Raw genomic sequence first — 17,281 nt, forward strand, 5'->3', positions numbered from 1 at the left:
AGACATGCTAATTTTTACTTTGCATAAGCAGGGCCTTTCCTCTTTAAGGGGCTTTGCTGGATACTGACTTACTCTCTGTAAGTGATTTTGCATAGCAATAAACAGATACATTGATTAAAATACTTGTTGGCGTTAAGTAGCATGTAAACATTAGACTCCTAATTGGATGTAGGAAAATCCTAGGTTTCTCCTTCTTTCTCCCCCAGCATCCTCCTGGGGTCTCTTTAAAACTTCCTCCTTCGGTTGTAAGTTTCAGAACAACGTCACCCTGCATTCCTCCGCTTGTCCCTCTTTTTCCTTGGGCTCTACCTGCCTCGGCCGTACCACGTGCTGCATGGTTTCCGGCCCATGGGGGCACCTCTGCCCCCCTTTCCTGTCATTCCCTCCGCCTGGGTGCCTTTTCCTCCTTTGCTTCATCCTTCAAAGCCGGCTTAGGTGCTGCCTCCTGTGTTACCTTCCCGCAGCTTCTCTCCCCCAGGTCATCCAGATCGTTCGTGCCGCTCTTTCCGCCTGCGCTTTGTTTCTCCATCTGTCACGGTTTACCTCGGATAGGCTCATAGATGTCCCTTTCCCCATGGGCACACAAGCTCCAAAGGGATAACAGAGTAGAGAAGTTAAGAGCAGTGACTTTGGAGTCTGTCGCTTGCTAATCATGTGGCCTCGAGGCAATGGCTTACCTACTCTGGGCTCATTTTCCTCATTTGCAAAATGTAAATAATGGTATGGATGCTGTGTGTTGGTTGTGAGGATTAAATGAGGTAATATACATGTGAAACATTTAGCATAGTGCCTGAATAGAGTAAACATTCAATATTGATTGTTTTCTTTGTACTCTCAGGGTCTAGTGCCTCATGAGTCCCAGGATTTTTTTTTTTTTTTTGAAGCAAGTTGAATAATGTAATAAGTTGAATAATGGAAAGGCTTAATTTCTCAGAGTCTGTTGGTGGGTACGTCTTGTACCATGTCATTAAATTAAATTATTAAATTTAAGTTTAATTTAAATTTAATTTATTAAATTAGAATGTAACTTCTTAATCTGGATGAATGAAAGAAGCCAGTCTTTTTTCTTTTTCCCTTCCAAAAACTACATTTTTTAGAGATTTTAGCTTTTTTGAGATTTTTGGTTTTATTACTTTTTAGATTGTTTAGGTTATTTTTTTTTTTTTTGAGGCCTTCCTTTGAATTCATAGAGTCAGTTGGATAGCACGGTGGTCAGAGAAAAAGGGATCAGAGATAGCAAGCAAGCGTGTGTACAGTCGATGTCTCTGAGTCCAGAAACTGAGTGACTTCCTCCCAGCTTACCTAGTTCAACAAAGGAGGGACCTGAAATAAACTTTGGAAAGAGTCTGGTCACTAGACTTGAGTCCCAGCTTTCACCATTTACTAGCAATGTGACCTTGTGAGGGTATTAGTCTCTTTGAGCCTCACTGTCTTCATCTGTCCAGTAAACCCAATGGTACCTAGTCCCGATGGCGGTAAGGATGGCACATTCTCCCTGCAGTAGGCCCAGTGGCTGGCCAGAGGACGTGCTCAGCAAATGGAAGTGTTCTGCAGAGATGAGCAGCTGGGTTTTTCTCAGCAGCTTTTGACTGAATACCAGCTGTGTGCTGGGCCCTCCGGTTGGTTTGAAGTGTTTGGGATGAAAGAAGTGAGCCAGAAGAGGGTTAAAGACACAGGGACAGCAGTGTGCATCTAGAATTAGAGAAAGGTGTTTGGAGTTTGGGGGCTGGGTGGGGAAAATGTGGAATCTGATGAAATGGGCAGTATTAAAGGAAAACATAAAGAAATAGGCAGGAAAACTTTTTTCCTTCCTTAAATCGATAAACCACTTTAAAATCCATAAAATCCATATTTAAAATCCAATATAAATCCATAAAAATGTAAAGGGTGATTAATATTTAGTTTCACATTTGATTGAATGATATAAAAATAGTCTTAAAATATTTTTGTTTGGAGAGATTTTAATTTGTTTTATCTTTTTCTCTCTCTTAATATTTTATTTTTCTTTTTTTCCAAAGGTGGCAGAAAGGGCACTGTATTATTGGAATAATGAATACATCATGAGTTTGATAGAAGAAAACTCTAATGTCATCCTTCCCATCATGTTTTCCAGTCTTTATAGGATTTCAAAAGAACATTGGAATCCGTAGGTTTTCAGTTTCTCCCCTCCCCCCTCTTCTCTCCCTCCCTCCTTCTCTTTTGCTTAATAAAATGTCTTGAATGCTTGCTATGTGTCCGATGCTGTGCCTGTTGGTGAGGACAGGTACATGACAATGCCTGTCTTTTAGAAATTTACTGACCGGATTATGGAGACTCACAAGTAAACAGATATTTTACAAAACAGTGTTTTTAAAAATGCTGTTATGTTAAAATATCTGCTTACTTGAGGGGTTCCTGATTTGTCTGTGAATGTAGCAGAACTATTTTGGGGATGCTCTGGAGCGAGAGGAGGGGTTTGCAGATATTGACGAGGTGGTGATGCTCAAACTGAGTCTTACAGGAATTCAGCAGGTGGTTGGGATGGGGGGGAGGCCCTTTGGTAGTGTGGGTCTCTTCTTCACATTAATAGGCCCCAAAATGTAAAAATCACCTGTCAGATTCTGAAACCTGTGATTTTGGGAGGGCTAAAGGACCCGGTCTTTTGGGGAGGATGCTGGAAGATGGGGTTTAAAAGGAGAGTACAGCCCACATGAACCTTCACCAGTGGAAGATAAGGAAACACCAAGGAGTCATAAAACAGAAAGTGCTTGAATTGATTCGCATTTTAGCATGATCCATTTCTTAAAAACCAACTCAGTCATTGTTCATGTTCTCTAGGAAAAAACAAGTTTAAAATCATGAAAGGCGATGTTTAACATCTAGTCCTACGAAAGTTAAAGCATTCTGCATTTGAATGGCTTTAACATGTTTCTCTGTGGAATAGAAAGTAAATTTAGCGTGGTATTAGATATTAGTAGATGTAATTAAGTATATTTATTGTATGTGTTTTGAAGTTTGCATACAACTGTAAAATATCACATTTCTCATTTTTCAAATTTGTCAAATTTTGTTACTAAAACTTGTAAAAATAAAGAACTGGTAAATAGTGAAGTCCCATCATGCTGGTAGTCTCTTGAGGACCTAGAGAGTGGTTCTGGCAAGTGTCTGTCACGGCTCAATGTGCTGTATGTGGCCCTTCTGCATCCCTGCCCATTGTACATGAGAAGGTCATTCACCTCAGCAGAAGAGAGCTGAAGTTTTCCTTTTAATGGGCACAGGGCAGAAGCAACAGAGCAAGTACACTTATGTTTTGGAAACAATAAACCCATGGTTTGTTTAACCTGTGGCCTAATTTACCAATGCCTTCCTCAGCAGTATTAGTAGCAGATTTGTTGCAAAACAGTGGTAACATATTTTTGCAAAGGGCAATGCTATTTAGAGTCTAGTCTGAAGATACCAAGCCTGTCATGGGCATAGTCCTCATATTGTCAAGAGCTTATTCTTCCTCTTGATAAAGATTTGCTGCCATTTTGGCCATTTAGCTGTTCCACAGCTAATAGCAGCCGTCACTAGCTTGCCAGTCACCTTACCAGAGTATGTGTTGGGTCAGCAAGGAGACTTAGCAGGAGTGAATGGACTGAAACAAATCACAACTAGAAACTTAACTCATATTAAACTACCCAACTTACAGGGGTTTGGTATATCTTTGAATAAAAATAATATACATGTTATTTGTTTCCATGAGAACAGCTTTTGATTTTGATGAATTATATATATGATCACTTAAAAAATAAAATTCTGGGGGCGCCTGGGTGGCTTAGGTAAGCATCCAACTCTTGACTTTGGCTCAGGTCATGATCTCAGGGTTGTGAGATTGAGCCCTGCGTCAGTTTTCATGCTGGGCGTAGAGCCTGCTTAAGATTCTATCCCTTAGGCTCCCCTCCACCTCTCCCGCCCCCAATAAATAAATAAATAAATAAATAAATAAACGTAACATTCTGTGCAAATTCAAGTCTCTAAGGTTAGTCCTAGCACAGGTGCTCCTTTTTAGGGTGAAGTGGCTTTATTTTTATACTTGTCTTTTTATTAAATGAAGTTAACGAGTGCCCACAGCAAGTCTATGCTGGGTACCAGTAATTAGAAGGGCAAAATTAGATTTTTCTTTTTCTAATCCTGCCAACCCCTCAGAAAGATATCTTGCCTAGAATAGTAAAGAATGGAACTCTCTTGATGTGGAAATGAACTGTAGGTCCTTTCTAGTTTTAACTAAGAAGGGATGGAGATTCTGCAAATACAAAGAACTCATTCAGACGCAGGTTGTGCTCTCGCTTTCTCCACGCATCTCCCGTCTCGAAGACTAACCAACATATTCTCTTTTCTCTGTGCTTCCCAGGGCTATCGTGGCGCTAGTGTACAACGTGTTGAAGGCGTTTATGGAAATGAACAGCACCATGTTTGATGAGCTGACAGCCACATACAAGTCAGATCGTCAGCGGTAACTTTTTAAAGCTTTTTTGTCAGCTGTGCATAAAAACTGTTGAGTTCTTTCCTTGCTCTTTATTGCAGTTGCCTAATTGCACCCGAAATCATAAGCAGCACAGTTTTATTTATTTATATGTTCATTTTTGCATGCTCGTTAGCTGTGTCTTTATTAGCATACCACTAGGTAACAAAGTATCATTTTAAGAAAGGCTGCTTTCCTCCTTCCCTTCAATAATGTTTCTCTTTTGCCTCAGGGTTAAGGGCCTGGCGTGTAACTGATATTTCAGGCCCCTTGAAGGGGACTGTTGGGTAGTTTGCCATCTGGGTTCACTCCCATTCTGAACTTATTTGAACTGGAATTGGGCAGATCTTGTGTACTTCACTCCAGCAGCAGGAGAGATGAGGCATCATTTTTGTTGAGCTCTTTGGCCCCGAACTTACTTAACTGTTCCTGAACACAAGTTCATTGGGATTTAAAGGACAGTGAAAAGAACATGGACATGAAGAGTCTGGTATTATACAAATCTTAAAATGTTTGAGACCAAAAAGGAGTTAAAACCAGTTGAGCTCTTTTTACATAAACGCTTATGGCTTAGTAAAGCCTTTCTTGATTTCATTTACATGAGGATTTTTGAACTTTATTTCTCGTTCAACGTGTCCAACTTTCCAAAAGATGTTGTCTTGGTCCATTTGGGCTGCTAAAAACAAAATACCACCAAGCTATGGGTAGCTTAAAACCAACAGAAATTTGTATCTCTTGAATTCTGGAGGCAGGAAAGCCAAGGTCGTGGTGCCAGCATGGTTGGATAAGGACCCTGTTTCTGATTCCTAGCCGTCACCTTCTCACCGTGTCCTCACACGATAGAAAAGGACAGGGAATCTCTGTGGGATCTCTTTTATAAGGTCACTAATGCCATTCTTTAGGGCCCCAGCCTTATGACCTAATCATCTCCCAAAGGTGCAGTTACTGAGCCTATCACCCATGAGGGTGAGGATCTCAACATAGCAATTTTGGGCGGGACGGGACACAAATATTCAGACCATGGGATTGAGATACTTGGTGAACTTGAGGAAAGTCTAGAGAGCTTGTTAGTAGTTAGGCTTCTGGATCCAGAAGCAAATGTCAGCTTTCTGTATTATAAAACCATGGATTTTAGAAGATTCCGGGGATGTGTACGAGTGTTCATATGAACCAAGACCTTGCTGAACCTCCTGAACAAAGCTATCTGTGGTTCCCTTGCTTCTTTGCTTTGCCTGATTTTGCATGTGTTACTTGGATTTTACTGATAAAAAGAACAATGAGGGGAAAGATTTGGTGGTGGGGTAAAGGACTATCACAATGATTTTTTTACAGAAATTACCAGGATGTGGTTATTTTGAAGAGCAATTTAATTATGGAATATGGCAACTATAGACAGAGGAGGCTGGGATATTTTATATAATATTGGAATAAGTATCAGTTATGGGATATGTTGTGCCATACTTGTAATTTAAAGAACTTTTAATTTAAGTATTTACAGTTGTTGTAAATCATTACATTTGTAACTCTCCGTGTGTTAAACTTCAAGTCTTTAAAAATGTTATTTAAGTAGAGGAAATAAAGGGCACATTCTCATACTGTGGCATACCATCATAGAGTGTGTTGTCCTTTCTTTTTATAGCAACTGAAAACCCATAATTATTATCCTAGTTGAATAAGGATTAAATAAAATCTGTAGAATCCCATTAAGAGAAATGAAGACCTTATTTCTAAAATAGTCAAATTGATTTAAATTAATTAACATTTATTGAATTTCGGTAGTAAAACTGTTTTCTGATCATTTATCATTTAAGCTAAATAGACCAAATTCTTGGAAAAGATACCTTTTGACCAAGGGGTCTAAGAATAGACACAGTGAAGTTGATTCTGAAGATCTGGTGTATTAGAGTGACTTATAGTGAGCGGACTTTCTTTCTTTTTTTTTTCCTTTAAATTTTTTATTGTTATGTTAATCACCATACTCATTAGTTTTTGATGTAGTGTTCCATGATTCATTGTTTGTGCATAAGACCCAGTGCTCCGCACGTCCCTCCCCTCTAGAATCCTGTTTGTTTTTCAGAGTCCATCGTCGCTCATGGTTCGTCTCCCCCTCCGATTTACTCCCTTTCATTCTTTCCCTCCTGGTGTCTTTTTTTTTTTTTTCTTAACATATATTGCATTATTTGTTTCAGAGGTACAGCTCTGTGATTCAACAGTCTTGCACAATTCACAGCGCTCACCATAGCACATACCCTCCCCAATGTCTATCACCCAGCCACCCCATCCCTCCCACCCCCCACCACTCCAGCAACCCTCAGTTTGTTTCCCGAGATTAAGAATTCCTCATATCAGTGAGGTCATATGATACATGTCTTTCTCTCATTGACTTATTTCACTCAGCATAACACCCTCCAGTTCTATCCACGTCATTGCAAATGGCAAGATCTCATTCCTTTTGATGGCTGCATAATATTCCATTGTATATATATACCACATCTTCTTTATCCATTCATCTGTCGATGGACATCTTGGCTCTTTCCACAGTTTGGCTATGGTGGACATTGCTGCTATAAACATTGGGGTGCACATACCCCTTCGGATCCCTACATTTGTATCTTTGGGGTAAATACCCACTAGTGCAATTGCTGGATTGATTGGTAGCTCTATTTTCAACTGTTTGAGGAACCTCCATACTGTTTTCCAGAGTGGTTGCACCAGCTTGCATTCCCACCAACAGTGTAGGAGGGTTCCCCTTTCTCCACATCCCCACCAACATCTGTTGTTTCCTGACTTGTTAATTTTAGCCATTCTGACTGGTGTGAGGTGGTATCTCATTGAGGTTCTGATTTGGATTTCCCTGATGCCAAGAGATGTTGAGCACTTTTTCATGTGTCTGTTGGCCATTTGGATGTCTTCTTTGGAAAAATGTCTGTTCATGTCTTCTGCCCACTTCTTGATTGGATTATTTGTTCTTTGGGTGTTGAGTTTGATAAGTTCTTTATAGATTTTGGATACTAGCCCTTTATCTGATATGTTATTTGCAAATATTTTCTCCCATTCTGTCGGTTGTCTTTTGGTTTTGTTGACTGTTTCTTTTGCGGTGCAGAAGCTTTTTATCTTGATGAAGTCCCAGTAGTTCATTTTTGCCCTGGCTTCCCTTGCCTTTGTGGTATTTCTAGGAAGAAGTTGCTGCAGCTGAGGTCAAAGAGGTTGCTGCCTGTGTTCTCCTTTAGGATTTTGATGGACTCCTGTCTCACGTTTAGGTCTTTCAACCATTTGGAGTCTATTTTTGTGTGTGGTGTAAGGAAATGGTCCAGTTTCATGCTTCTGCATGTGGCTGTCCAATTTTCCCAACACCATTTGTGGAAGAGACTGTCTTTTTGCCATTGGACATTCTTTCCTGCTTTGTCAAAGATGAGTTGACCATAGAGTTGAGGGTCCATTTCTGGGCTCTCGATTCTGTTCCATTGGTCTATGTGTCTGTTTTTGTGCCGGTACCATACTGTCTTGATGATGACAGCTTTGTAGTAGAGCTGGAAGTCCGGAATTGTGATGCCGCCAGCTTTGCTTTTCTTTTTCAAGATTCCTCTGGCTATTCGGGGTCTTTTCTGGTTCCATACAAATTTTAGGATTATCTGTTCCATTTCTTTGAAAAAAGTGGATGGTATTTTGGTGGGGATTGCATTGAATGTGTAGATTGCTCTAGGTAGCATTGACATCTTCACAATGTTTGTTCTTCCAATCCATGAGCATGGAACGTTTTTCCATTTCTTTGTGTCTTCCTCAATTTCTTTCGTGAGTATTTTATAGTTTTCTGAGTACAGATCCTTTGCGTCTTTGGTTAGATTTATTCCTGGGTATCTTATGGTTTTGGGTGCAATTATAAATGGGATCGACTCCTTAATTTGTCTCCTCTTCTGTCTTGTTGTTGGTGTATAGGAATGCCACTGATTTCTGTGCATTGATTTTATATCCTGCCACTTTACTGAATTCCTGTATGAGTTCTAGCAGTTTTGGGGTGGAGTCTTTTGGGTTTTCTACATAAAGTATCATATCATCTGCAAACAGTGAGAGTTTGACTTCTTCTTTGCCAATTTGGATGCCTTTGATTTCTTTTTGTTGTCTGATTGCTGTGGCTAGGACTTCTAATACTATGTTGAATAGCAGTGGTGATAGTGGACATCCCTGCTGCATTCCTCACCTCGGGGAAAGCTCTCAGGTTTTCCCCATTGAGAATGATATTCGCTGTAGGTTTTTCATAGATGGCTTTTATGATATTGAAGTATGTACCCTCTATCCCTATACTCTGAAGAGTTTGGATCAAGAGAGGCTGCTGTACTTTGTCAAATGCTTTTTCTGCATCTATTGAGAGGATCATATGATTCTTGTTCTTTCTTTTCTTAATGTATTGTATCACGTTGATTGATTTGCGGATGTTGAACCAACATTGCAGCCCAGGGATAATTCCCCCTTGGTCGTGGTGAATAATCCTTTTAATGTACTGTTGGATCCTATTGGCTAGTATTTTGGTGAGAATTTTTGCATTCATGTTCATCAAGGATATTGGTCTGTAATTCTCCTTTTTGATGGGGTCTTTGGTTTGGGGATCAAGGTAATGGTGGCCTCATAAAACGAGTTTGGAAGTTTTCCTTTCATTTCTATTTTTTGGAACAGTTTCAGGGGAATAGGTATTAATGCTTTAAATTTTGGTAGAATTCCCCTGGGAAGCCATCTGGCCCTGGGCTTTTGTTTGTTGGGAGATTTTTGATGACTGCTTCAATTTCCTTAGTGGTTATAGGTCTGTTCAGGTTTTCTGTTTCTTCCTGGTTCAGTTTTGGTAGTTGACACATCTCTAGGAATGCATCCATTTCTTCCAGGTTATCTAATTTGCTGGCATAGAGTTGCTTATAATATGTTCTTATAATTGTTTGTATTTCTTTGGTGTTGGTTGTGATCTCTCCTCTTTCATTCATGATTTTGTTGACTTGGGTCATTTCTCTTTTCTTTTTGATAAGTCTGGCCAGGAGTTTATCAATTTCGTTCATTCTTTCAGAGAACCAGCCCCTAGTTTTGTTGATCTGTTCTACTGTTCTTTTGCTTTCTGTTTCATTGATTTCTGCTCTGATCTTTATTATTTCTCTTGTCCTGCTGGGTTTAGGCTTTATTTGCTGTTTTTTCTCTAGCTCCTTTAGGTGTAGGGTTAGGTTGTGTATTTGAGACCTTTCTTGTTTCTTGAGAAAGGCTTGTATTGCTATATACTTTCCTCTCAGGACTGCCTTTGCTGCGTCCCAAAGATTTTGAACAGTTGTGTTTTCATTTTCATTTGTTTCCATGAATTTTTTTAATTCTTCTTTAATTTCCTGGTTGACCCATTCATTCTTTAGTAGGATGCTCTTTAGCCTCCATGTACTTGAGTTCTTTCCGACTTTCCTCTTGTGATTGAGTTCTAGTTTCAAAGCATTGTGGTCTGAAAATATGCAGGGAATAATCCCAATCTTTTCGTACCGGTAGAGACCTGATTTGTGACCTAGGATGTGATCTATTCTGGAGAATGTTCCATGGGCACTAGAGAAGAATTGTATTCTGTTGCTTTGGGATGGAATGTTCTGAATATGTCTGTGAAGTCCGTTTGGTCCAGTGTGTTGTTTAAAGTCTTTATTTCCTTGTGGATCTTTTGCTTAGATGATCTGTCCATTTCAGTGAGGGGGGGGTGTTAAAGTCCCCCACTATTATTGTATTGTTGTCGATGTGTTTCTTTGCTTTTGTTATTAATTGCCTTATATAACTGGCTGCTCCCATGTTCAGGGCATAGATATTTACAATTGTTAGATCTTCTTGTTGGATAGACCCTTTAAGTAGGATATAGTGTCCTTCCTCATCTCTTATTACAGTCTTTGTTTTAAAATCTAATTTGTATGATACAAGGATTGCCACCCCAGCTTTCTTTTGGTGTCCATTAGCATGGTAAATGGTTTTCCACCCACCCAGGTTTTCAATCTGGGGGTGTTTGGGTCTAACATGAGTCTCTTGCAGACAGCATATCGATGGGTCTTGTTTTTTAATCCAATCTGATAGCCTCTGTCTTTTGATTGGGGCATTTAGCCCATTTACATTCAGGGTAACTATTGAAAGATACGAATTTAATGCCATTGTGTTGCCTGTAAGGTGACTGTTACTGTATATTGTCTGTGTTCCTTTCTGGTCTGTGCTTTTAGGCTCTCTCTTTGCTTAGAGGACCCCTTTCAAGATTTCTTGTAGGGCTGGTTTCATGTTTGCAAATTCCTTTAGGTTTTGTTTGTCCTGGAAGTTTTTATCTCTCCTTCTATTTTCAATGACAGCCTAGCTGGATATAGTATTCTTGGCTGCATATTTTTCTCATTTAGTGCTCTGAATATATCATGCCGGTCCTTTCTGGCCTGCCAGGTCTCTGTGGCTAGGTCTGTTGCCAGTCTAATGTTTCTACCATTGTAGGTTACATATCTCTTCTCCTGAGCTGCTTTCAGGATTTTCTCTTTGTCTCTGAGACTCGTAAGTTTTACTATTAGATGTCGGGGTGTTGACCTATTTTATTGATTTTGATAGGGGTTCTCTCTGCCGCCTGGATTTTGATGCCGTTTCCTTCCCCACATTAGGGAAGTTCTCTGTTAATAATTTGCTCCAATATACCTTCTGCCCCCCTCTCTCTTTCTTCTTCTTCTGGGATCCCAATTATTCTACTGTTGTTTCGTCTTATGGTATCACTTATCTCTCGAATTCTGCCCTCGTGATCCAGTAATTGTTTATGTCTCTTTTTCTCAGCTTCTTTATTTTCCATCATTTGGTCTTCTATATCGCCGATTCTCTCTTCTGCCTCATTTATCCTGCAGTTAGTGCCCCCATTTTTGATTGCACCTCATTAATAGCCTTTTTGATTTCGACTTGGTTAGATTTTAGTTCTTTTATTTCTCCAGGAAGGGTTTCTCTAATAACTTCCATGCTTTTTTCAAGCCCAGCTAATATCTTTAAAATCATGATTCTGAACTATAGGTCCGACATTGTACTAATGTCTGTATTGAGTAGGTCCCTGGCAGACGGTACTCCCTCTTGTTCTTTTTGTTGAGGTGATTTTTTTTCCATCTTGTCATTTTGTCCAGAGGAGAATAGATGAATGAGAGAACAAAATGCTAACAGTGTAACAATGTCCCCAGAAAATATACTCTAAATAAATTAGAAAAGACCTGAAACCAGGGGAAAAGAAAGGGAAAGAAAGAAAAAAGAAAGAGAGAGAAAAAAAAAGATAAAGATAAGAACAAACAAAAACAGAACATAAAAAACCAGAATATGATCAAATATGATCAGGCTGGTGCATGGATCAGTGCCACACACTAGATTTTGGGTGTATTTCCGTCTGTTAGAAGAAAATGCCTCCCAAAATTTTAAAGAAAGAAAGACTTATATATGTACAAAATAAGAGTTGATATGATGAAGGGATGGAATATGAGCGTAAAGATGAAAAGTATAAAAAATTTTATAAAAGGAATTGATAAGAAGTTTGAAAAAAGAAGAGGATTTTAAAAAAGAAAAAAAAAGAGAAAATAAAAGGAGAGAATGTGATCAGGCAGGAGACTAGAACAAAGCCATACACTAGAGATTTAGGGTATATTTTGATCTTTTAGAAGAAACTGTATCTCAAAAATTTAAAGAGAGAACAACTTATATATATATGCTAAAAATAAGGGTAACTACTATGAAGGGATAGAATATGACTCTAAAAATGAAAAATAAAAAAATTTTTTTTAAAAAGGATTGATAAGATGTTGGTTGAAAAAGGGAAAAAGAAAAATTAAAAAAAAAAAAAACAGTTAAAAAAATTTAACTTTGAAAGACTAAGGAATCATGGTAAAAAAGCCATGAATTCTATGTGCTGTATTCCCCTAGCGCAGGAGTTCTGCGATTCTCCTTGATCGGTAAACTTGGTTTTGGCTTGCAGGCTGTTCTTGCTGATCTTCTGGGGGAGGGGCCTGTTGCCTGGTTCCCAAATGTCTTTGCAGGAGGCAGCATTGCCCCGCCCTTGCCGGTCTGGGCTAAGTCATCTGCTCCGGTTTGCTCTCTGGAGCTTTTGTTCCCTGCAAGCTTTCAGTACAGCTTTGGAGGATGAGAGTGAAAACGGCGGCCTCCCAATCTTCGCCCCGGAGGAGCCGAGAACTCGGGGCCCGTGAGCGGACTTTCTTAATTAGAGAAGGATTTTTTTAAAGTAAGGGTAGTATTTTGTCAAATGAGTAATGGAAGATTGTGCTGAATAGATGGAAACATTGGCTTCTCCCTGGATATGGGACTAGGAAAAGAGAAAAGAGATATATTTGGTGCTGTTAGAGAAGAGCTACCTGGAGGAGTTCACTTCTGGATGGCACCAAATTGTAGTGTTTCAGTGCAGATCAAATTTTTATACAAAGTGAAATTGGAAGAGAATTGACAGTATCACCATCCCTAGCATGACAGCCATGACAGTGTGGTTAAGCTTTAAAATTCCCCACCTACAGGGAGAGAGAAAAGGAGGAAAGAATGGGACAATAGTAACTATTTCAGAAATACTTAGAATTTTTAAAGATAAAGTTGTCAGTATAAAAGATGTATAATAACTCAGCATAAAGTTCATCTGGAAGAAAAGCCCCACAATTCAATAAATTGTATTGAGTGCCATAAAACTCTTGATCAAAGATGTGAACGAAATGCTTCAGTAGAAAGGTGAGTGTTTTAATGATGTCAGCACTTAATTTAAACTTCAAATTGGGGCAGTATGAACCTAACATATGTTTAACCTGTGTTTTAGTTGAAGAAAGTTTCTAAGCCCTTGCTTACCACCTTCTTCGTCTAAATGAAAAGGTTATCAGTGTTCTATGATAACGTTTATTTAGACCTAATATTATTCCTACACTTTGAGAAACCAAAAATGATTAATTTACCAAACAGCTTATAGTTAAGAATCTGGAATTCATAATGACTGGAGGATCATCTAATTTTGTCCCTATTGCTCTGTAAGTCCAATTTTTCAGGGTCAAAATTAACCCAATAGATAACCATTTCAAAAATTGTTATGCCCTTTAAAATTCATATTGTGCAGATTGTATTCGAGATAGCTGAAACTAGTTCCAGATAGAAGGCCTAAATTGCCAAAATATTAATTAAGACATAATATTGATATATTACATAATTAAATATTTTCTCAAGACTAGTAGAATGAGAATATAAAATTAGGTATTTCTAGAGATATTTTTTGGGAGGGGGGATGAATTAATTTGTGCTGGTATAGATATCAAATAATTTTTTTTAGAAAATTGGTGATACTAAAAAATAGGCATTGGAATTAAATACAAGTTTCACTTAACCTATGTGGATTTCCCTGAGTAAACATTGTATTGTAACTGAAGTTAAATCCTTGCTGGGTGAAGGAGCATAAAGACCATATTCCCCATGCCTGAGATGGCAGAGCCCCCATTTTCAGGACTTATCTGAATTTATGGGTTCACAAATATTATCTGAGTCTGTTGTTTACTGGTTCATCACAGTATGAGAAAGCTAGGGGCAGTAGTGGATTATTTTTAATAAATGGGAATTAATTTACAGTGTAGTCATATATTCTTCTATTTTATACTTTCTATACCTGGTTGATGTTAAAATTAACATCCTTTCTCTGATAAAAATACGGCGATTGAAAGTACCCTTGACAAATAAAATTTGTTGACCCCATTTTTGACATCCAGTTTTATAGTCAAATTTACCAAACAGCGAAGTCTGAAAATCTGGAAATTACTAGTCAACCTGATAACTGAGCCAAATTTTGAAGGCTTGGAATATTAAAAATTTGGTTCATAATCATGTCAACAAAGTTCTTTCCAGATGATTAAAACTGAAATCACAAAAAAAACATTTAATTTGGTTGTATATATAGGTATAAAATAAGTTAATAACTTAGATTTTGTGGCTTATTAATACTAGTAAGAACAAGATTCTGCTAAAGACTTTAATACACTTAGTGTAGGGGAAATAGATAATACTAAAGGGGAAGTACATTTTCTTGACCTACTGCTTTGTCTGCATTAGTATAATCTCTAGCATTTCCTTTTGAGAAACTATTTGGAGGCAAAGAGAAAATTAAATTTTAACTAGAGCCCACGTAAAAATCACTTAATGTATCTTTGGGTCTTTAGGATAATAGATACATAGAAATGGTCCCCATTTTTGTTTTGAAGTTAACTTTCATTATTAAGCTACGTATAAAGGAATATTAATGTGAAATATTAAAATAGGCTTGTCATCTCTTGCTCAGTACATTAATGCTACTTCTCCATGCATGTACGTATCAAGGGGGAAAAAAAGAAGAACCGAAAAGAGAAAACACCCACAAGCTTAATGCCAAACTTTTCAAAGACTACTTGTAAAACCTGCATGGGGGAGAAGTATGTCAAAGGGGCAGTTATTGTTAGATAGTCTTTTCAGACTTTCCTAGTCGTTTATCTTATATTCTGTTTTCTACCCGCAGTGAGAAAAAGAAAGAAAAAGAGCGTGAAGAACTGTGGAAAAAACTGGAGGATCTGGAATTAAAGAGGGGGCTTAGACGTGACGGCATAATTCCAACTTAACAGAAATAATTACAGCAGCGTCACTAACCTGTGGGGTCACACATTTATGTAGTAGAAGATGGAGCAGCAGTTTTCTGTATTGTGCAACTTTGCAGTAGATTTCACATCTGTTTCATTATTACAACAGCACTGTATATACCTGTCTCTAAGTAAAGGAAAAAAAAATGACTTCAATCCAAAGTTTGGACAGTAGATGGACTTCTCAGAACTTTGCAAACATAATCATTGTTCTAACCCTCTTTAAAAAGCAAAAAGCAGTCTTCAAAGATCTGTTGATGAAATTGCCGTGTTAAAATTCTATTATCAGGAGTTCCTTATTTATCCTTAGCAGAGAGTATGAAACAATTTTCAAATGTGAACAATCTTAAATTTAGCTTGTCTTTCTGCTAAGCTGTTAAATGTATTTATAGTAACGGAAGAAAAAAAAAGACTGTCATTTCCTTATAAGTTTGTATAACATCCTCCTCTGGATAACTTGACTGTAACTTAACATCTTTTCCTTTTGCACATCTTCATGAGTTGAATGTCCATGTGGAATGGGGCCAGGAATTGTAAGGCCCCTGATAAAAGTTTTGCTGACTGGAGTGAACATCTTTCCAGTAACCAGGTAGCCCTGGTACTCCTTTAGTTTTAAAATTAGGAGTAAAAGAGAAGCGGTGATAAACATAGTAGGGAAGGGAATTTTGGATTCCTGCATCAGTTTATGGCGAATCCAAACCAATGTCTTGAATCCTTTGAAAACAGGCACTGGGACATCAGAGGCTTCAGTAGCTGACCAGTATTAGTTGCATACATCATTGAACACACATACCAGAGATGTTCGAGAAATGTCAGAAAACATCCTTTTGGACCATTTTGTAATAAGAAAGACAAACACTAAACAGTACAACCATGAAATTGATCGCCAGGATTACGAATTGGGAAGAGAGTTGAGCAAACAGCTTGGACTGTTTGGAGTTGTTGCCTTACTTTTTAATATGTATTTATAAAGTATTCCAGCAAAAGAGGATGTAGCCTCTGGGAAAAAACAAACATATTACAGTGTTTTTTGTAGATTCTCGTTCTATATCTCATCACAGCGCCAGCCCTGTTTTTAGCCGGAAAGGATTCAGGATAAACATTACTATGCATTCTGAATTGGATGCATATTCCTAACTACTGTATTTGTTACCAAAAGTGGTTCTACAAATGCTACTGAAAAGAATCTGGAAATCCCTAATGTCCTGAGTATTAATAATAAAGTTTAAAAATGCTTTTATATCAAAGGTGCATTGTGACCAAATTGTTTAAGAAAAAAATGAAAAACAAACAAAATTTAGGGCTGTATTATAGATATATCTTATTGGCTCTCTGCTTTGTATTTAAAAGAGGAATCTTACATCTTAGGGAGATAAAATGCCGATGAAATTTGTGTCTAGTATGTACTTACTTGATGCGGTTGCATTGTTATGTACTGCAAGATACATGTTTTGGAACTTATTTTCAGGATGCTGTTGCTTGTTATGGACGTGGCAGCAGTGAGTTGATAATCCTAAACCATCCCCTCCAGCAGTATTCGTGGCATAGAGCTAATTCTGTGTTCATGTACTGAATTGTGATAGTAGCAAACATGAACATATGAACTGTCATTGCTCTTAATAGAAATATAATATCAATATGGACTGGTATATTCTCTTCCTTCCACTTAAATATAAAGTAGAATATGCAGTTTTATTGTTTCCAAGAAAAAGGAAAAAAAAAAGCCGCTGACCTTTCTCCCCTACTAAGTGTTTCAGGATTATCAGGTCACAGTTGGATATTGTCATCTCAGTAACTTTGTAAAACAAAAACAAAACTTGGCTATGTTAATTCTGAAAAAGAAACAGCAGTAAAAGAGTCATATGCAACACCCAACACAACATGGTTTAATGGAATGAAGAGATTTTTTTTTTTTTTTAAAGAACATTAATGGGGATTCAATGTAAAGCCAGCGGAGGCTGCCAAAATGAAACAACTTACTTTAAAAGTGCTGGAGCAAAGGTGCAAGTTCAAACACTAAAGACAAAAAATAAATTTGTAACAAATCATCTCCTTTAGCCCTTTTGCTTTGAGCCTGTTAGCTTTGACTCTGCACTACATTTGTTTTTGACAGTATAAACTTATGTTTGCCATCAATTCATCTTTTTAGATAGAAGACATTAAA

General features: G+C 37.9%; 1 protein-coding gene across 2 annotated transcripts in view; it reads left to right on the forward strand.

The window, feature by feature from the left end:
- The window catches only part of PPP2R5E (protein phosphatase 2 regulatory subunit B'epsilon), a 147,998-nt gene extending 131,198 nt beyond the window's left edge, over positions 1-16,800 (forward strand). For both annotated transcript variants that reach the window (XM_027570005.2, XM_027570007.2), the window contains exons 12-14: positions 2,019-2,146; positions 4,373-4,474; positions 15,000-16,800. In XM_027570005.2, the coding sequence (XP_027425806.1) occupies positions 2,019-2,146; positions 4,373-4,474; positions 15,000-15,099 (330 nt within the window). In that variant the 3' untranslated portion in view covers positions 15,100-16,800. The remainder of the gene's footprint in view (positions 1-2,018; positions 2,147-4,372; positions 4,475-14,999) is intronic.
- Positions 16,801-17,281: the final 481 nt, after the last annotated feature.

Source organism: Zalophus californianus, chromosome 6 (assembly GCF_009762305.2).
Source record: "Zalophus californianus isolate mZalCal1 chromosome 6, mZalCal1.pri.v2, whole genome shotgun sequence".
Classification (NCBI taxonomy): domain Eukaryota; kingdom Metazoa; phylum Chordata; class Mammalia; order Carnivora; family Otariidae; genus Zalophus; species Zalophus californianus.